The 22,567-nt window shown below is 38.4% G+C and overlaps 1 protein-coding gene across 2 annotated transcripts in view; it reads right to left on the minus strand.

Moving 5' to 3' along the window:
- PLCB1 (phospholipase C beta 1) overlaps positions 1 to 22,567 on the minus strand; it is a 696,279-nt gene that overhangs the window by 447,120 nt on the left and 226,592 nt on the right. For both annotated transcript variants that reach the window (XM_028112967.2, XM_088026705.1), the window contains exon 3: positions 17,173 to 17,241. In XM_028112967.2, the coding sequence (XP_027968768.2) occupies positions 17,173 to 17,241 (69 nt within the window). The remainder of the gene's footprint in view (positions 1 to 17,172; positions 17,242 to 22,567) is intronic.

The following is a 22,567-nucleotide window of genomic DNA, read 5'->3' on the forward strand; positions in this document are numbered from 1 at the left end:
TACCCCATGCAGGGGAATAATGGGCCGCTGTATAGAAGAATGAAAAAGATCCTCAGGACCAATATGGAGTGGTTTTGAGGTTATGCTAAGTGAAAAAGGCAAGCTATAAGTGCATAGAGACAGAATGCTACATTTTGTGTAAGAAAGATAGGGATGTTTGATATATATTTTGAAAAAGTGGCATCTCAGATCACTGGGAAAAGATGAGATGAGGGGACTGGATAGCTGTGTGTGTGTGTGTGTGTGTGTGTGTGTGTGTGTGTGTGTGTGTGTGTGTGTGTGTGTGTGTGTCCTTATTTTTGCAAACAGAAACACAGAAAGGAAATAACTAGAAAGTGGGTAGGAACGGGTGAAAGGGGTATGGATGGGAATGAGCCTTCTCTGAGTATTCTTACATATATAATCTTGGATTTTGAACTACATAAATATTTTACATTTTCCCAAAATGTAAGTTTAAGGGGCACCTGGGTGGCTCAGTCAGTTATGCCTTTGGCTCAGGTCATGATCGCGGGGTCCTGGGATCGAGCCCCGCATCGGGCCCCCTGCTCAGCGGGGAGCCTGCTTCTCCCTCTCCTCCTTGCTTGTGCTGTCTCTCGCTATCTCATTCGCTATCTCTGTCTCTCCCTCTCAAATAAATATATAAAATCTTTTTTAAAAAGTAAATTTCATAAAAAAGATGAAGAACAGTAATCTCTAAAACTGAACATAGCTATAAATAAGAGAATCCGATTGTATAGCAAATTCGTATAGCTCTACAGAAAATAATTTTAATACATTTGGAACCTATATTCTGATTGAGAAATGTTCTAAGAAATAAAGAGACCTGCAAAGAAAGGTTGTGTTTTCACTAGGTTGAGGGTTATTAGTGACACTAGTATTTTTATTTTGGAATTATTTTGTGTAGGCTGTAACAAAGCAGTACATGTATTAATGTAGTAAGGAAACAGAATTGCCACTATGAGAAAAAAGAAATAGCTACATGGAAGAAGAGAAAATGAAGAAGAACCCTGTAACAATGGATTAAATCGAATGTATTTGGACAGGTAATACCACAGCTAGGACTATAATTTAAGGAAATAACAACAAAGAAAAAACTGGTAAATGAAGACAGATATTTGCTTCAGGGTTCCTTACAATAGCAAACATAAAGTGGGAATTGTGTCACTATTCTACAGTAAATGGATGGTAAATAGTTAATATAATTTCATATCAATGGATTATTCCTCTGCCATAAACTGATAAATATGGGGCACCTGGGTGGCTCAGATGGTTAAGCGTCTGCCTTCAGCTCAGGTCATGATCCCAGGGTCCTGGGCTCCCTGCTCCTTGGGAGCCTGCTTCTCCCTCTGCCTCTCTCTCTCTCTCTCTCTCTCTCTCTCTCTCTCTCTCTGTCTCATGAATAAATAAATAAAATCTTAAAAAAATAAACTGATAAATATGAAAAATATTTAACATCATGGCCATACTTAAGATAGCATTTGAACTTTAATATGACATGTATGCAAATGCACCGATGAACACTGATCTTTTCGGAGATAAACACATGGCTGGGATTTTTCTTTTATATATTTGGAATTATCCAAGCTCTAAGGCAATTTATTTAGTCTCCAATTTTCTCAAAAACTTTTTTTATAGTAATGTCAGATGTTGCCAACATTAATGACAGAATACCTTTCCATCACTCTCTCCACCTTGTTCTTAAACTGTTCTGTGTCACCCTCCCCTTTTTGGTGACCGAGTCTTTATGAAGGCTTAATTCAAGACTGGCCCCCCAAATAACTGGTTTCCTCTTCTCAGTCACACAGCCAAAAGGATTTATTTGGAGCCAAAGACGCATAATTCTAGTGATCCAATGTAGTGCTAGAATTAATAGTGTGTGAAATTTTTGCCGCATGCAACTAATACCAACTAATGCTATTAAAGCAATATGTTTTGTCAGGATTAAAAAGAAATATTTTGAATGGGCTGGGATTCACCACAGTCTGAATTTCTGCCCTTGAATTAACCACACCACACCTTATTAATTGTGGCAAAGATGCCATCAACACAGTCAGATGACACTCCTGAACTTCTTGCTCCCCTCTGCCTCAGCAACTATATGGTTTTAGATGCATGATTTATTGTCTAACATCTTGTTGCCAGAGAAACTAGCTCAGCTCACAAAGGCAAGGCATGATTCAGCTCCATATATTAATTTTCTTTTACAACTTCATGGTTTCTCAATTCATCTTGAATTAAGCATGAATATTGGTAAATTAAAAGCAGAACATTTAAGGGCATGATTAAAAGAAGCTTGGTGAGTTTCTAGTTTCTTGGAACATTTCTAAGAATTTACTTAAAGAATGTGAACAATGTAATACAACAGTTAAGTATCAGGGGGAAAATACTGACGGAGCAGAGAATCGATCTATGATGACTTTTTTTTTTGTAATTTACACACTAGAATAATAATTTACTTTGTTTTTGAAAAAAAATGGTAAAAATAAGGGCTGTAGTCACACTTCTACAGTATTTCAAATGCTCCACAGTATCCTTCAAGTAAATTATTTGACTTACGATTTATCAACTGGAACCATGAAATTTTGAGCAGCTAGCCATAAAATTAAACATCAAGTCCAGTTGCTGTTACTTATATAATTTATTCAATATACTTTCTGAAGGTTTTATCAACTACTACCTCATATAAAGTATCTCTTTTTATTTTAGACGTTCTAAGCTCTACTCTTTTTCAATATTATGCACTAATTTATTTGAAGCATTGACTTTAAAACTGCGTAAACACAAATTTTATTTGCATTATTCAGCTATTCCACATTCCTAGCTCTATGTGGGACAGAACTAATATAAGATCTTAAATTAATTTTATTTAGATTTTCATTTGGTATTCACATATGTAAATAAAAATATGTAGCTAATGCCTTTTAATAATCTTTAATATTCAAACAAATTGCATGAATGGAATTGATTATTATAGAACTATATTTTCAGAGTCCCCCAAAATAAAATAAATCTCTCTCACTAACCTCTAGTTTCAATAGCAGAGATTTACCTATGGCAAAGTAATCAAGTCAATAGTTAATTTCCCAAATCATCTGTATGTGTCCCAACACATAAAACTTCTTTTTTAACTCTTATTAAATTCACCTTAATGTACCATAAAAATGAAAGCGAATGTAATTCATATACAGATACCAAATGACTTATTTATTTAACTTCAAGTAAAGAGAGTGAAATTTAATTTTTAATTAACATTTGAAAAAGAAAAATTATGTCTGGCAAGTAATTTTTAAGCAGATATTACAAATCCTAGTAAGGAAATGTTTAATGTAAAATTTAAACATCATCTTAGTATTTTTGAAATATGAATGATGAGCAAAGCTTTTTTTAAAAAAAATGCCATTCAAGATATAATTGAAAATGAAAATTTAGCTAGAGAGTGAGAAGCCTACATAATATAAGAGAAAAAATTATGATTATGGCTGATGTAGCAATGCATCTAATTTGTCAGATAATGACCCCACCTGCAAGTGTATTAAAGGTAGGAATTCATGACTTCTAGATTCAGAAATAACAATAGCTACACAGAGCCAGGACTATGAAACATTATGGTCTTTTATCCTCGGAAAAACGCTAAGAAATAGTATTCTGAACTTCATTGTATGGATGAGGCCATCAAGACATGAGGAAGTGAAGTGACTGACTGTAGCCACACAGATAACATTGGTAGAGCCTCTTAACCACTGCTGTCGCTTCCACATTGAGGCGACAGAGCTAAAGCCTTCACTTCCAAGGTATTAAGTCAACTCATGGGAACGCTTCTCTACAGGGAACCAGGAAGAACCTATGGCTTTTGAAAATTATTGCTCCCCAACTAACTTCTAACCACCTTTAATTTAACCTCAACTCAAGCTATATCTTAACTTACGATTCTTTCAAGAGAGCCAAGTGGCACCAATTTTACACAAGTGCAAACAGGTAAAGCGATAGGAAACTGGTCTCCTGAAAGAATTATCAGTAGACTTGGAATTCCACGGTAGTGGTGCACCATGCATTAAGCTGGCCTAAATGCCAAACTACGTTCCAGCTACTGTAGAAACAAATTAAATTCTCATGTTTTGAATGATATATTGCCAGTGCTGATGGCTTTTTGTCAAAACCAATGTATAAATTAGGAAGAAAAGACAAAGTAAGGCCAACACTAATACAGTTTAAAATTAATAACAATCCACGATGGAGCACAAGATAAAACTCAGCCGTATATTATCAAGGGATTTTCACGTAAAGAAAGACCTTTCTGGTTTAGATCACCCAAGAACTTGGTCTTTAAACATCTTTAATTAGGTATTGGCACTATTGTGGGATTAAGCATCGCTCTTAAGCTGGTGTTCCAGTCCCAATATGGAGTGTGATAGACTTCATGAGAACTGACTATAGAAACATTTACCAGAGAGATTCAGCAGAACATTAATCCTGTGAGATGCTTGACAAAGAGGTCCATTGTCAAAAAAAAGAATGAAAAATGGCCCTAATCCATGTCCAACACATCAATCTCAGAAGTTCTGTAACAACAACAACAATAAAACTAGCATCTTCCAAACATATTTGACCAGACAACACTTTTATCTCATTACACCTGTTAGTATTCCAAGGAATTCACTTGGAGAAATGCTGAGTTACTGTTTTTAGAAGTATTCTCTGTCCCTGAGAGGAAATAAAGTGACTCGTCATGGGGTTACACCCATTTATGGTTAACAGTGATCAACAAATTCATCCAGCGCCACTGGTCCTGACCCGAAATCAGTAATTCCTGGATACAAATTAAAATGTCAAGAAACACTGGATGATGAAGGACCAAGAGGCACAGAGAAAATATCTTGGTGAGTGAAGCTGAAAGGTGAATTCTGATCTGTGAGAACTAATGATCCTGTTTCACAACTAAACACGAACAAATAGTTCTGCTTAGTTTGCTTAATGCATCGCCTCGAAATCGCTATAGACATTAATCTCAGCAGTCTTAGAAAATTTCATTTCTGTCATTAAAAAATATGGGTAAAGTAGCAAATATTTTACTACGTTATTTTGCCTTTGAATTGCCACTTTTTAGGTAAGATCAACACTATTTCTTCAGGTACTTGAAATTTCACAATTTAGACTGCTAAGAATGTTGTGCTCAGATTCAGAAAACAGAAAAAAAAAAAAAAAACTATGGCGAGAGTATTCTTTCATCCCTGAACATACCCACTTTGTGTCAGATATCATTCCCAAAGTCTGCCATGTAGGATTTCATGTTTTTATGGTAAACCGAATAAATGTAATAATTTTCAGCCATTTCCCATTCAAAGATGATAAAAACAAAATTCTCAGAAGAAACTAACACATACTCTTAAGTTCCTTCCACTCTACTGAGTGGCCTCACAAATTAATATCATGATATCACACTTCATGGCTGAGAAAGCCATTTCAGGTATGTATGTTTCTTTTTATTCTTCAAATTTTTTATTGTTATGTTAATCACCATGCATTACATCATTAGTTTGTGATGTAGTGTTCCACGATTCACCGTTTGTGCACAACACCCAGTGCTCCACGCAGAATGTGCCCTCTTCAGTACCCATCACCGGGCTAACCCATCCCCCCACCCCCCTCCCCTCTAGAACCCTGTTTGTTTTTCAGAGTCCATCATCTCTCATGGTTCATCTCCCCGTCCGATTTACCCCCCTTCATTCTTCTCCTCCTGCTATCTTCTTTTTTTTTTCTTAACATATATTGCATTATTTGTTTCAGAGGTACAGATCTGTGATTCAACAGTCTTGCACAAGTCACAGCGCCCACCATAGCACATACCCTCCCCAATGGGTATGATGGGGTATCACCAAGCCACCCCATCCCTCCCACCTCACCCCCACTCCAGCAGCCCTCAGTTTGTTTCCTGAGATTAAGAATTCCTCATATCAGTGAGGTCATATGATACATGTCTTTCTCTGATTGACTTATTTCACTCAGCATAACACCCTCCAGTTCCAACCACGTTGTTGCAAATGGCAAAAAAAAAAATCTCATTCCTTTTGATGGCTGCATAATATTCCATTGTATATATATCAGGTATGTATGTTTCTTAATTGTGTCAATAACTCCATAAATATTACCTCCCCTTCCCCAGAATTTTTCTCCTGTTACATCATGTGTCAAATTGCATTCCAGTTTTTTCTCCTGTTGGACCAGGTGTCAAATTGTGTGCCAACTTACTTTAGAACCTGATCTTCAAAGAGAAAACAATTTAAATTATATAAATGCTTAATCATCTATCAGACTCACTGAGTGCTAAGAAGAAGAAATTGAAAAGTGAACCAAAGGCAGATAGTTAAGTAGCCGTGAGTGACCTCCCAAAGTGTCCAACATTAAAATTTGTGTCTAGTTACAAACCATAATCCAACACACGAGACAACCCTAGCCAGCAGGAATTATCATTGCACAAAGAAACTAAGAAACCTTCCCGGGATCTCTCAGTTAATATGTGCACTGGGATTTGAATCTGGGTCTCTTTGACCCCAAACCTTGTTCTTCCATTTCAAAATACTATTTCAGATTTTGCTGCCATGGCTTCGTAAGGCAGAGAAATATGTCAACACATTCTTAACTGAAAGCAAATTGCTCTAAAATTATTTTGATGGTTGGGAAAATCTATTTAACTGCTTGCAAATCCAGATAGTTTTAAAAAAAGAACAGTAAGTCTTAGTGCAACGGATTACCGATGGCCCTCTGTGGGCAGGTGTTTGGCTGCAAGGATAAATATGCTTCAACTTCATTTTTGTACAGTTAATATATAAAAAATAGATTTTCATGGGTAAGTATAAATACCAGAACTACAAAGTATAAATCTCTCATTCTGAAGCGATCCACAGTAGAGATGGAATTTCGCTCTAAATTGGTAACTCTGTCTTGCTTTTGCTACTAAAATATATCACATGAGCCTCAGTGATACATTTTATTTCTTATTAAAATTCATTCTGATGATGGCTAAAATGTATGCGAGGTATACAACAGATGTGAAAGTTGTATTGTTTTATATGCATTTTATCACTGAGTCCTTGCAGCAACCAGATAAGCTAAACATGGAGATTATTTCCATAAATTCAGGTGGGGAAACTAAGTCTCAGAGATGCAGAAGAACTAGCTGTGTTACAGCTAGTTATTGGCTTTGAGTCTTGGCCAACTGACCTCAGGGCTTGTGCACTTAATGACTACAAGTTATTAAGCATTCACAATGACAAGGACACTTGTTGGGTGGTCTGATGTATGAAAAAATGAGCATAAACGTGCTAGTAAATAAGACAAAACAACATATTCTGAAATAAAGGCACTTTTTAAAAGCCATAAAGCCTATTTCTGAAATGATTCCCACTACCCATTTTATCCACTTTGACAATCTTATGATTATAAAGAAAAAAATCTATTTATATTAGATCACTTTTGAAATAATCCTACAGTACCACTCCCTATAAAGAAGGAAATCATAAACTTGGTTTTATAATGTAATAAGGAAATAGTATCAGAAACTGAATTGTGTCCCCACAAAATTCATATGTTGAAGTCCTAATCTCCAGTATTTCAGAATGTGACTCTATTCAGGGGGCTAAGGTCTTTAAAGAGGTAATTAAGTTAAAATGAAGCTGTGAAGATGGGCCCTGATCCAATACCACTGGTGTCCTTAAATCAAGAGTAAATTAGGACATTGATCAGTACAGACAGAAGACCATGTGAGGACAAAGAAGGAAGACAGTTATCCAGAAGCCAAGATGACAGACCACAGAAGAAAATAACCTTGCTGTTACCTTGATCCGTTCTAGCCTCCAGAACTGTGAGGAAATAAATTTCTGTTATTTTAAGCCACCTAGTCTGTGGTACTTTGTTATGGCAGTGGGAGGAGATTAATACAAACACCACGATGCACTTTATGTTAACTAAACCCAATCAAGTTTAAGGGACACTGTACTAAAAACCTGTCTTTTTGACAAGCAAATACTATAGGAAAATTCTCAATACCTTACTGCACAAAATCCCTATTTAAAAAAAAAAAGAAACTATCCATTTAAACTGGTGCTTTTCCCTTGGAGTAATGGTTCTCAAAACTTTGCTAAACACAGGAATCTCTGGGGAACTCTAAAGAAAACATTGGTGCTCGAGTCCCACACCAGACATTTTGATTTAATTGATCCGGGTGTGGCCTGCACATCAAGATTTTAAAAGCTCCCCAAGTACTACTCATATCTCTACATTAGAACCCAAGATTAAAAACCCTTTAGAGGGCGGTTCACAATGCAGAATTAATTTATGAAATAAATATCAGATATATCCACAAGATGGCGTGTCATTGCATTTGTAAGAACTAAAATTGAGAAACGTTTTCAAAATGCAACTCTATACCATCACATGTAGAACAAATTGGGTTTAAATTGAAATTATACCAGATAGGAGCAATGGCAAAATGAGTCACAGCCTTCTGAAAAGACCTGAGGTTTACATAACTCATGTTACTAATCCTGTCTTCAACAAGGGGTCCTCTCTAAGCCAAATGAGAATGTTCATGGCTGCCATGCCCTTGGCCTGCTATTACCTCTGGGCAGAACTGTGGTTCCCCATTCCCTCTCCATAACCCTTCAGGGACCTCATGAACTCTTCAGCAGCAGGGTACTAAGACAGACACTTGCTATTATAAAAAAATATAGGATCTTTATTCAGCTACACACGTTCAGTTAGCTGTCCATCACAGTTGGATATACATATATACTGCTCAAATTCAATTCTTGATAAGAGACATACTCTTCTCAAATTTGGGAATTTACACCAACATCCCAGAAAAGACTTAACCTCTCTGTGATTGCTTGAAAAAAAGTAAAAAGCTTTTAACCATTAGAGAAGATATTCTATACTTTAATGGTAGCTTTTTAAAATCTTCCCTTGTTCACTATTGAATGACCATGAAGATGAGGGGCAGATGGAAGAGGCAGAAGTGTTTTAATGCAAATAGATACCTATACCCCCCTCAGCATCCTGATATTTCTGCTACCAAATCTCTGACTAGTTATATAAAGGTTTTTGTTTCCAAGGAAACCAAACCACTGACATCTATGGAATTTAATGAACATAAGAAAGGAACCATGCCATATAATTTACATCTGGAGGTAAATGTGACTCGCTGTCAAAACCATTACACACACAGAGATAATTCTGTGAAATTTTAAGCTCTACTTTTCTCCATTTAGTAAAGATGTAAATAAATACTTTTATGGAAACAGGATGACAACAAACAAACAAAAACTCTTGCAACATGTCAGGTAAATTAAGAAATAGGTGGAACCAAGAACATGGGTCAAAGGTAGAGCTCCCTGGCGACTGAGAGAAAAAGAGAGAAACCCTTATTTTGTTGTATAAAGGGTTTTCTTCTTCCCTCAACTTCAAATATCTGCATCACATTTTTATGACTGTGGCTTCACACAATGGTGGAATCTTTACAAAGTCAGGGAAATAGCTTATAATCAGCAAAGGGGGACAATAAATAAAACACTCATTTCAACTCCCGGCCTCATGGATGATTCATTGAAACCACTGTTGTAGAACATCCAAATAACAGCTCATTATGAGATTTATATATTGGCATCCAGATCCTATGATGAGCTATTTGGGATTTGATAACCCTTAAATAAATAGCCTATTTTGGATATTAGCAGGAAATCCTGTGGATATAGGGGAAAAATTAAAGCATATATAAAATGGTATCTTGAATAAAATTAAAAGTGTACAAAAGTGAGAAAAGCTAGAAGAAAATTCCACCATTTTACCTAGATGACTACTCCCTTCTTCTTGAAATACTTTTTTAATATCCAGAAAATACTCCCTTCTGATTCTTCTCCCTCCTCACTGGTTGCGCCTTCTGTCTTTTCCTTTTTTTTTTTTTATTGTGGTAAAATATGCATGCCATCAAATTGACCATCAGGGGCGCCTGGGTGGCTCAGTCGTTAAGCGTCTGCCTTCGGCTCAGGTCATGATCTCAGGTCATGATCTCAGGGTCCTGGGATCAAGCCCCGCATCAGCCTACTTCTCCCTCTCCCACTCTGCCTGCTTGTGTTCCCTCTCTCGCTGTCTCTCTGTCAAATAAATAAATAAAATCTTAAAAAAAATTTACCATCTTAATGATTTTCAAGTGTATAGGTTACTGACATTAGGTAATATTTATTGTTGTGTTATGCAACCATCAACCACCATTCATCTCCAGAACTTTTTAATTTTGTCAAACTGAAACTCTGTACCCATTAAATAACTTTCCATTCTCCTCTTCTCTCCTCGCAGTCCCTGGAAACTGCCATTCTACTTTCTGGCTGTATGGATTTGCCTACTCTAGTTACCTCATATAAGTGGAATCCTATAATATGTGTCCTTTTGTTTCTGGCTTATTTCACTTACCATAATGTCTTCAAAGTTTATCCATGTTAGAGCCTGTGTCAGAATTTCATTCCTTTTTAAGGGTGAATAATTATCCATCGTGTGTGTGTGTGTGTGTGTGGTGTGTGGCATGTGTATGTTTGTGTTTATGTGTACCACATTTTGTATATCCATTCATCTAGCGATGGATATGTGGGTTGTCTTCACCTTTTGGCTATTTTGAATACTGTCACTGTGAACACCGGTGTACAAATATCTGTTTGAAGCCTCTGCTTTCAATTCTCTTGGGTATATACCATTCTCAATCTCTTTCCTGGCTCTTTTTCATCTTTTTGAAGTTTAAATGCTGGAGGTCCCAGGGCTCGGGTTATCAGTTCTTTTCCTTCTATATACCTATATCCCATAAGAGACCTCACTTAGCTTTGAGATTCAAATATTCACTTCCAGCTCCATGGCCAACCTTGCCCCTGAACACCAGTATATCCAAATAGGCCATTATCAAATAGAAATCTAATAGGCACCTCAAACTTTTACTATCCAAAAAACCCAACTCTGAGTTTTTCTGATTAAATGTGTTTTTTCCTTCCCAACTGAGGACACGGCAACTCAATTCTTCCACTTTCCCAGGTCAAAACACTAACCATTGTTCTTCATTCTTTTTTTCATCCTTCACATCCAATGCATTCACAAATTCTGTGGTGTCACCTTCCAGTTCAGATTCCGACTTTTTTTCCCCATTAGCTCTACACCTCTCACTCAAAATCACCATCAACACTGCCCCAGATATTTGCAATAGCCATTTGGTTGGTGTCCCTTCTTCTTCCTTTTTCTTCCTTTCTTTTCTATGGTCTACGCTCCACGCAGTGAGTGGTCAGTGATGTTTTTAAAAGCAAAATCAGATCTTATCACTACTCTGCTCAGAACTTTCAGATCCCTTCTTAGGTCTCTCAGAAGAAAAAACCACAGTCATTAGCATGGTTTACAAGGCCAGAATAATATGCCCCTGGCTACTTCCCGGACTTTATCATCTTTTCTGTCTTGCACTCTACTGTAACCAACTGGCCTCCTCGCTACTCCTCAAATATATCAAGCATGTTCCTCCTTCAGGGCCTTTGCTCTTGCTCTGCCCTCTGCCCGGAATGCTGCTCCTTTTCTTAATTAATGTCTCCATTCATATCACCTCAACTTGTCAATAGAACTTACTCCATTATGACTCTGAAAAGCAGCAAGTACTCTACCACTCATGGTCAATGGTCTTTACCACTCATGGTCAATGGTCTCTACCACTCATGGTCAATGGTCTCTGTCCTGCTTTGGGTGTCTCAGTGGGATTTATCTGTTACCTGTTTCCCCCACCCAGTGAGATGCTGGAGTCTGCTTGTAGGGCTAGACACTGTGGTGTATATTGCTTTACAAATCTGCTTTTAATAACTTTAGAAGCCATCATTTTTATTTAGGGATTAGGAAAACAAAAGCTGATCAATTTTTAAAATTTCATTTTACTGTAATCTATCTCACATGATTCTAATGATATTATAAGCCACACAGAATTACTGCACTCTAGATATATACAAGGAACCTGTATTCCAATTAACATTCCACATCTGAAATAAACTGTGCTTTATCAATAGAATGAGTTGGTTAATTGTCATCTAAGTACATGGAGCAGTTTTCTTTGGACGACACACAAAATAAGACGATAGAAATACTTTTCAGTGGTATTGCTACAAGTATTATTGAGAGTGAATGTCAGCAACAGTTTCATGTTGGAAACCTGGGACAGCTTCTGTAATCACAGGGTCTCTATGGAGCCCAAAACAATGCTACAATTGCTTTCAAGAAGCCATGTGCAAAATTTCACATAAATCTTTCTTCTTTTCTTTTATTTCTGTTTGCATTGCACCTTACCTTGGTTAGAATGTGACCTGATTTTTTTTACTAAGTTCATCTGATTTTCTACAACCAAGGTAAGAAGTTTTAGGGCATGTAAATTTCTCAACATTAGCTTTATAATCTGTAAGATGGTGTGCCTTGGCTTGATTAACTTCCCTTTTTTTTTTTTTAAGAGTTATTTATTTATTTATTTGAGAGCGATAGAGAGCACAAGTCAGGGAGGGGCAGAGGGAGAGAATCTCCAGCAGACTTCCCCACTGAGAACAGAGTCCAACATGGGGCAGGATCCCAGGACCCTGAGATAGTGACCTGAGCCGAAACCAAGAGTCGGATGCTTAACTGACTGAGCCACCGAGGCGCCACAACTTCTCATTTTAAAAATTGGAATCAAGGGTTAACCCAACTCACACACCTAAAATCCTGTGCCCCCCCCGGCCCCATTTCATAGATGAGAAAGTAGAGGGACAGACAAACCGTTTTACTGGCAGAACTGGCATCCAAACCCACATTTCCATCTACTTTTCAGTACACGTACAGATGGCATACACCCTAAGAATCCTGAGGATAAAGAAACTATCTTTGTGTGTGTGTGTGTGTGTTTATTCTTTTTTTTATTTTATTATGTTAATCACCATACATTACATCATTAGTTTTTGATGTAGTGCTCCATGATGCATTGTTTGTGTATAACACCCAGTGCTCCATGCAGTACATGCCCTCTTTAATTAATACCCATCACCAGGCTAACCCCTCCACCACCCCCTCCCCTCTAGAACCCTCAATTTGTTTCTCAGAGTCCATAGTCTCTCATGGTTCGTCTCCCCCTCCGATTTCCCCACCTTCACTTTTCCCTTCCTACTATCTTCTTTTTTTTTTTTAACATATAATGTATTATTTGAAAAACTATCTTTTCAGTAGCATTTTTTGAAAACTTTCTGATGTGGCCCATAGTAAAAAAAATACACTTCATGTTGGGATCCAGAACATACATTCACATGCACGAAAGAAGTTTCACAGAACAACTTGCTCTGCATAAGATGCTGATATTTTTCATTCTAGTCAGATCAATTTCATTTTATTAATGCTGTACATGAGCCACGAAATTGATCTGCCTGGGTGAGGAACCACCACTAATAGATCAGAAACCACAGTGATAAACCCTCTTTTTTTTTAAGATTCTATTTAGTTTTTGACAGAGAGAGACACAGCAAGAGAGGGAACACAGCAGGGGGACTGGGAGAGGGAGAAGCAGACTTTCCGCAGAGCAGGGAGCCCGATGCGGGGCTTGATCCCAGGACTCTGGATCATGACAAGAGCCAAAAGCAGACGCTTAACGACTGAGCCACCCAGGCGCCCCGATAAACTCTCTTTTTAAAAGTAAAGCTCATTTTGAAATGAAGACCCAGAGAATATGTGTACTTAGCACATGCAAGATGCTTATCCCATAGCACTTTGCCTCTAAGTACCCTTCATAAGCCTGGGAGAGAGGCAGAGAGAGAGCGAAGAAGGAAACATAAACACCTTTTAGATTTCAAAGGATAAGATATTTTTTTCTCTTTTATTTTTTACATATGGATAAATATCTCCCAATTTCTCTCCAGTGAGAAATTTTGAAACTGATAACTAGAACAAAGGCCGCATACAGAAAAGCCAATCTGGAATTTCGTATACTGTGTTGGGAGTCGACATTTAAAATTCGTTAATGGGGCAACACATAGAAGCTTTTCCATTTCTTATAAATGTTATTTCCAATCACAGCAGGCATAGGAAACAGTTCATCTTCAGCTAGATCGTGAATTTTTATGTAATGAGATGCTGTGAAAAACAAAAATAATACCAATACACAGAAAAATATTTGCAGGGTGCCTGAGTATTTTGATAAATAATATCTGCTCCACACATGTTCTTCCTTCCTTTACGGTCTATAAAGCCCCCAGAATGTCTTCCACTCAATCTGTCTTCATGTTACATTGCCCACCCATCCGGAGTTTCCATGCTTCTCTCACTCCATACTGATTACCTTGACACTTTTTCATCTAAAGCTTTGGGTCCTGCTGCTTTTATTTTATTTAAAATCCCCCACCCCCACCCCACCCCCACCCCCGGGGCCATTGGCCTCCTTCTACAAGGTGGTTATATTCAGGAAGCTGGTCTCTCTTTTGATTCCCCTATTCAACTGCTGCTACTCGGGGAAGCCTGGAGCTGGAAGCAGAGCATGGCCACCAATGGGATCCTGAGGATGGAAGAAAAATCGCTTCCAGTACCTTGGAAGCCAGACTGACTGGCAAGAGAGAGAAATACGTATTTCCTGGTGACAGTTTTTGAGCAGGTGTGTGAGCCTTCACCTGGACACCACACTTCCATTGGCATTTTCAATGCATTCCAATCATTTCTATTTTTTTTATTTATCCAGTTTGAGCTGGGGTTTTCTTTTGCAACTGAAAGACTTTTAAACTGATAGTAATATCACCTTCTTTTGTGCATGTCAACCCACAAAGCCCCTTTCGGCCAGCCCCTCCCCCAATCTCTCTTTACAACGTAAACTTTTCCACGTTAAGTGAACTAAAAACTGACTTCCTGCGAATCTGATGAAAATTTTTAATAATAATAAATACAAAAAGAACAATAACACCAACAACAGTGCCTAATATTTAACGAGTGCTTATTAAATAGCAGTGATAAGGCAGCGGTGCTCAGATTTTGCTGCAAATCTTCTTTTCAAAAGCCCTTTTCAAAAATCCACACTACACTTGGAACACCAGAATCTTTGGGGGTAGGAAACAGGCATCATCGGTTTTTAAAGCTCTCCAGGTGATTCCACAAGCAGTCAAATTTGAGAACTCCTCTACTAAAGATTTGCTAATGAATTTTCATTCTGTCCTTATGGCAATGATATGAAGTGCCCATTTATTATTATTATTACTATTATTACTCTTATAATTACTGTTATCGTTGTCATTATTATGATCACCATGTCGCCCATGAGGACACCTGATGCAACAGAACCCGGGTTTTAAAATACTAACGTCAACAGAAGTTCTTGAACACCAGGAAGGAACGGAAGGGAAAGAAGCCAAGAACATGGATAATCCACAGAGAAAGCAATCTTTGGTGGAAAAAACAAAACAAAACAGTAAAAGCCAGAGTATTCTGAGTGCCCACCTCTGTCCTTAAGAAAAGTATTTTAGGATCTAATAGTGGTTTATCAGCTGAGCACAGAACAGACGCTGGTTCTGTTCCTTTACCTTCATTCAAAAGATATATATCCCACGGCATCCATAAATGAAACACTGAACTGATAAGCAGGCTGGGTCCTGCAATGAAGGAGAGAGACAGAAGCCCCAGAGCTGACTTGGCCTCTGATCCTTGCAGACACAGGGGGTCTGACAGCGTGTAGGCAGCAGTCTTAACCAATATTGATCATGAAATTTCAAGTTAGGCCAATACACCTGCATTCAAAGGCAAACTTTATAACTATGTTATCAAAAAAGTTCTTGGAACTAATAGGCTTCCACGAAACTTGGCTGGAACGCTTTGGGGGGAAGTAGAAAATTTCTTTCCCACACTAAAACTGAACAATTCTGAATCACCAGCGAAGCATTAATAATGACAAGCTTGCTGCAAAATTAAAAGACCAAACAACTGCAATTCTATTATATTACTAAGAGGTGAAGGCAAATAAGAGACTGTTTGCCCATGAAAACACTTAGAGAAACCTTCGCGAAAGTAATTCCGATTTTTGTCTTTTTATTTTTCACATTTTCCTATAGATGGGCTTAATTCCTACAGCAGTAAAGGCAGTATTTGGGTGTTTTTCCACGGCAGAATTTGCCAACAACTATTGCACTGTTACATATCTGGAGAAAAATCATTCTAGGTGATTTTTTTTTCTCTTTCTGCCTCTCCACAGCAACAGATCATTTTTAATGTCAAGGAAGGTATTTTGATTTTTAAAGAATAAAACAAAAGTTGCAGGCAGATACTCAAATAGAAAATCGCTAGTTTTATATCAATTATGGTAAGAGGCAGGAGTTCCCGAATGGCACCTGTATTTCCCTATTTGACAATATTATCTCTGCTAGAAAGGAAGTATTTAGAATACTAAGATTTAAATACAATAAGGAGTAGTTTCCCACTTTCATGACAAGTCAACACACTCTGTTACTAGACTCCACCAGAGAATCTAAGTTAAAAAAAAAGTATGTATGTTCTTTATTCAACATTTTTAAACAATCTTCAAAAAATAAATAAACTGCAAACACTGCTTTGAATATGTCTGCAGTAAGTTTTTCAAGCGAAAACAAATTGACGGGCCACACAACTGATGCGATCCCAAAGTTCTGCAGATCTTCACTAGTGACATTTATAGAAGGACTTCAGAGCCTTTGGCTTCATGGATGGAATGATGGCAGTTGCAAAGTATTAGAACTACAATTCTAATTATTCTAATTATACTATAATTATTCATCATGTCTAAAGGTTAGTTCATGCATGCATAGGAGGTTCAAGGAAGGTTTCAAGTAATTTCAAGCACATCTTACCTATTGAGAATTACCCAGCAACTCTAGCATTGTGATATATTTTTCAAACAAAACTAAAATTAGAGGACAGACAGCAAGCCCCCATGTCCAGCTGCCTATATATTTACTCCCTGTTACCTTCTTTTAACAAAAGTGGTAATGTTTAAGGCATAGAGTCCTTCTGGAAGGACTGGCTGTTTTATTGTGTTTTACAACATCAACAACAGAGAAACTTTTAGTTGGGGCAATTAATTGATACCATGACACAGCTAAACAATCAAAGCAGCATCTGGTGTGGGCACAAGGCTCCACTTCCTACCTTGGGAGCTTTGGCATGCTTCCCACATCTGGCATCCTTGACAAGGCTGAGATCTAACAGCTCCGTCTCCTGGAAAGCAAAAATGTGAAATTGTTAAGCATCCACACAGATCTCTTTTCTTTGTTTTATATCATTGACATCACTTTTTAAAAAATAATGTTCTCTTGAGAACTGCCTGGAGATTTCTCTGCAGTTAGGATATTTTTTTCTCTCACATCATTTACCAATGGAATTGGAATGGAAACAGCAAGATAGCTAACTGCTAACTGTTCGGTTTACTATATGTTCTAAGACATTTTGAAAGTATAATGGGCATGGTTAGGGGCCCCAGTCTATACTATGAGCCATTCCTAAGTCATGATGAACCAGGCCTTCCTGTCCTGTAGTTGAAAAAATAATCCTGAGAGTCGGTCTTAGTGTGAGGATATGTGAATGGCATGGGGTTTTGGGGAAGGGGGGGTGGAAGAGGCTCCCATCAGCTCACCTGGCCAAGGGAAAGAGATAAATCTGCCTCACCTACCTGCCCCCTCCCCAGCCTTTAGCACACCTATCTTATGCCCGGTTCTTTTCATTTATTCATTATATATTACTGAACACCTATAAAATGCAAGTTACTCTAGGATACAAGATACATACAATATGATAGCACCTCTGGATGGACCTGCCATCAAACAGGGGAGTAAAGAAATGTATATACATAAGACAAGGGAGAATGTGCTCATGCCAACTAAAGTTAGCTGCTAGGGGGGTCAAAAGAGAAAAGAAAGTTGTTCCCCCAGGGTCCCAGAGAAAATCCATGGAAGAGTCATTGAGCATGGAGAAGAGGAGTTGGAAGGCATAACATTGGCAAATATCCAGATGAGAAAGGACTAGAGGTTTGGGCAGAACCTTGAGGTATTCACGGCCTTTAGATGTTCAGAGATGGAAAACATTGCGGGGGAGAAAGGGTGGGGAGGAGGACAGGGATAGAGGGGCATCCAGGAGAAAGAAAGAGCACAGGGAAGATGTAATGGCACTGTGGGAAGGGATTCTCATGGGCAACATTCAATGTTCCATTCCTGGGGCACAGAACATATGAAGAAAAGTCATGGGAGATGATACCAGAAGGCGATATAGGTAAAAGGATGGAAACCCTGAGAGTCCATCTCAGAACACTGAGCCATGAGGTTTGTGACACCCACATCACCGAGTTATACAGTAGACCCTACACCAGCGAGATGGAACTATACTGCAATGAACAGTTATCTTAAAGTGACTCCAGCCATCCATCCAACCCATGCTGACAGCAAGAGAGTTGGATGCAGCCATCCAATCCCCTTCTCCTTGTAAGAGGCACTACATCATTATTCAGCTACTCAGACTCTCTGGACAGGAGTGGGTGTAATTTCTTATAGGTCTTAATGTCCCCAAGTTCTCGTAGCTGGGGTTCCCAGACAATTCCTTCAAACAGCTGCCACCAATTCCAAATGCTCTATGCAAAATGGTCTGATTCATTTCTTCCACCTAAGGTTGATCTCATGAGTACAATATAACAGTCACGGGGAAGGTAGAGTCTGTCTGCTGGGATGCACAACAATCACACAGCAGGTCCAACAACACCTGCCTCTTGCATACCTTCTCTGTGAAGGCAGGTCAAGAAACAGTGCCTTCTTTTCTTTTGCTCGCCCTGGCCATCTAAGTTTGCTTTTCCCCATTTTATAGGATCTCTTGACCCATTTCTTGCCAAGTGTGACTCTGGAAATCCTCCCAAACTCTGGGGTGTGACAGGGAGCCACCCAGCAAAGATCTTGCAGGACAGAACAACTGGTGCCAAAGTTCCCCTAAGGCCATACCATCCACAATACTGAAGGTCACCTCATGAGCGCTGGAAAAGAATGGCATCAGCGCAGGGCTCAATGCCTCACTTAGGGAAATGCATAATAAAGTCCTCAGACTTGAGGAGATGGAACATCTGGTCTGGGTTTCTTATCTCTACAGTAAGACTATCAAAACTTGTGTTGGAAGGACAGACACAAGAAGAGAACCAGGCTTGAAGAAGCTTCATCCAGAAAACCAGAAGCAAGTGGACATTTGAGAGACAGGAGACCAAATGACGCTACCTTCATTAGGTAGGTAACTGGAAGAAAGATGAGAGCCATAATATGGAGGGAGAATTGCCTAAAGGGAAGACAGAAGACATGGGTAGCCCTAGGGTTTCCATATTCCAAACTGGGACTTGGAAGTTTGGACAAAATGATGATGCATTTTGGAGATGTTGGTTTGAGGGGTTTATCCAAGTGGAAATGCCAGTCATCAATTCCCTGGAGTATTATTTATCAAATGCTGCAACATGTCAGGTGCACACTTGGTACTGAGGAATGACACCAAAAATACAGAAAACAGACAACTGTTTTGAGCAGCTCCTTCACAAAGCCAATTATTATACTCTAAAGGAGACATTTCAAAGTACACTGCAGATGTGGGCTATGACATCTTTTCAGCTAATACACAAGGATGAGAAACAGTTTGCCAGCCTTACAATTCTGTGGTTTTGAGGGGGGAGGAGGGTTACAGGAAGAGGAAACAGTAGGTGCAAATGCACAGAGGCAGGAATTGTGTGCAGGAAACTGCAAGTCACTCAAGATACACAACAGGGGTGCATGGAGAGTTATCACAAACACTTCTGGACGCGGTAGATATTACATGTGTGTCCTCTTTATAATTATCCATAAAACACTGACATTTATGTGTAGTATACTTTTCCATATATGTCACATGATGTTTACATATATGCAGGATAGAAATCAGACACACACACACATAATACATGCACCTAATTTTATAGCCACATTTCCTTTTCAAAGAAGTTCCTCCCAGTTGAGCAAACAACAGACTTAAACTTCACTTATTTGTTTATACACATAAAACCCAAATTGAGTTCACAAAGAACTAGATCTTAGCAGGAGTCATTATATAGACTTTTACATTACAGATAATGAACACTGTTTTCTACTCTCAACTCAAGAGGAAACATTCATTCCCCAAGTCACAGAGGGGTACTTAATGGCAGCTGCCCTGGGGATTCATTCCTATACCACAGCGACTAAGAAACTTCTTTTGCCTGCGTGTAAAATTGTGTTTGCAGAAAAACCACCGCAGGGCACTATCAACGTGGGTAATGTGGCATGGGAAAGACCCAGGTGGAAAAGCTGTCCGTGGACTCACTGGAGTAGAAAGCAATGATTAAAATAGTATCTCCCACTTCTATTAACATGCAATAGCCTCCCCTCTGGGGTTTAACGATAGCCCATTTTGTCTCCTCCAATAAAAAGAAAATGCGGAACCCAATGCACAGGACCACAAAAACATTGTTTGTGTCATTAAAACTTTTTCTAGGTTAATTTTCTCAAGTAAATAGTTTGAACAACTCACTCTCATTACTAGAAAGCAGTGAAATGGTCCCTTTCTCGGTTCATTGAAGAGATACTGATTTCCGGCTTTATGGAATTCACTATTCCTTTACTCATTTCTTTAAGAGAGGGAGGTCACATGATGTTTAAGTAGGAAGGGCCCCCCATGGGTTCGAGGAAGGGCCCTAAAATTAACTGATCATATATTCAACCAATCATGGTCCCATACCAAGCATCAACTGTATCATCTATAAAATGAGTATGATAACACTTTCTATATCAGTGGCTCTCAAACCTTAGCCTGCATTAGAGTCACCTGGAAAACTTAAAACACAGACTGGCTGGGTGCCATCCATCTGTTTCTGGTTCAGCAGAACTGGGATAGGCCTGGGACTCGGCATCTCTCATAAGCTCTCAGGTGATGTGGGTGCTGCTGGTCCATAGAACACACTTTGACAAGCACTAATATACACTCATTCATGCAGTTAGTATTATAAGGTTTTTTAGGTGAATATGATTGATAAAATTATACATTACTTATACGTTATAATACGTTCTAGGAAGAATCTACAACTGTCATTTCTTTATATGGGAAAGTGTCAAATAAAAATATTTACCTACTGAATGCAAAAGCATGCCTAGTGGTGAATAATCTAGGCTTCAGTTCAGTTTAATTGAAGAAAAACCACTGAATGACAGATGGCATCAACACCGATTCTAATAAGTTTTCTTAGCATTAAATTTCACCCTACACAAGCAAATGTCTCTGTTCACAAATTTAAGCAATCACTGACATTAGTTTATGTTTGCTGAAAATGTTATACTAGATAACCTTTATTTTACACTTAATAACATTAGAGACATCCTTAGAAAAACGAAAGAAGGAAACTGGTTCTCTCTCACCTCTAAACCCATCCAAAAATGGAAAGAGGGTTGGAGTGCCCAAAGGCCTGCAGGCTACCTTGACCAGTAAAAGAAGAATGAACTAATAGACCCCCTTTATTTCCAAGGCACACAATCCCCCCTGCAAAGCTTGGAGACCACACTCCTAGGAACCCTTCCCCATTTATCCACTGAAGTGTTGAAGGATGTGCCTTCTCCCTTTGTCAGTATGGATGAAAGTGAATTAACAGTAATCAAGGATTTATTTTTGATATTTTGAATGAGTGATGAGAAAAGCTAAGGGAAGACCAAATTATCTCTGATGTTTACTATTCAGCAGAAAGATTTCAATCCATCAGCCACAAACCCACTGTGAGGTAGATGAGCCATGAAATGCACTGCAAACTGAGGAAAGAATACAATTTAAAAACCAACTCTTTTCCAGAATACCAATTTCTGTGCATTGTTACCAAATTCCATTAGTCATCCAATATAATAACGTACTTTGAGTTCACACAATATATAATCAGAGCAGCAATTACAAACACTTCACAGGGAAGATATTAACGGCTGGGTGTGTGTGGGGGGTGGTGGTGGGGTGATTGTGGACACCTCCACATATGGTGTATTCATTAAGTTGTTCAACCTCGATTTACCAAAAGTGGAAGACATTAATGTGTTGTAATATGACTGTCAAACCTCCCTAAAATGCCCAATGTTAAAGAAAAAAACTATTTTAGAATCCTTTACTGAAGGGTTTTAATTTAAAGAGAAGCAGATTAAGTAGATCCAATTCTTTGTTCCTTTACTTTATCCCACTTCTGAAGGACTGAAAACTGCTTAGTGTACCTCTCAAAAAAAAAAAAAAAATCCCTGCAGTCTCTCTCACTCTCGTTTCCTTTGTTCCCTAGCCTTCAATTTTGTCTTCTTCCCCAAAAGTCTATAATAGAGGCTTAGTGTAGGAAACTCCAATGGAGATGAGGCACACGGGTCATCAATACCAACTACAGCAGAGAAAAGAGAAAGGTGATACGTCTGGATTTCTTTATTTAAACCACCCAAAGTTTAAAATGGAGAAAATTTCATAAATCTAGGGGGCAGAAAACTTGTTTCTGGGAATTATC

Source organism: Eumetopias jubatus, unplaced genomic scaffold (genome assembly GCF_037043125.1).
Source record: "Eumetopias jubatus isolate StellerSeaLion01/CBP00866 unplaced genomic scaffold, mEumJub1_p1.0 scaffold_9, whole genome shotgun sequence".
In the NCBI taxonomy this organism is placed as follows: domain Eukaryota; kingdom Metazoa; phylum Chordata; class Mammalia; order Carnivora; family Otariidae; genus Eumetopias; species Eumetopias jubatus.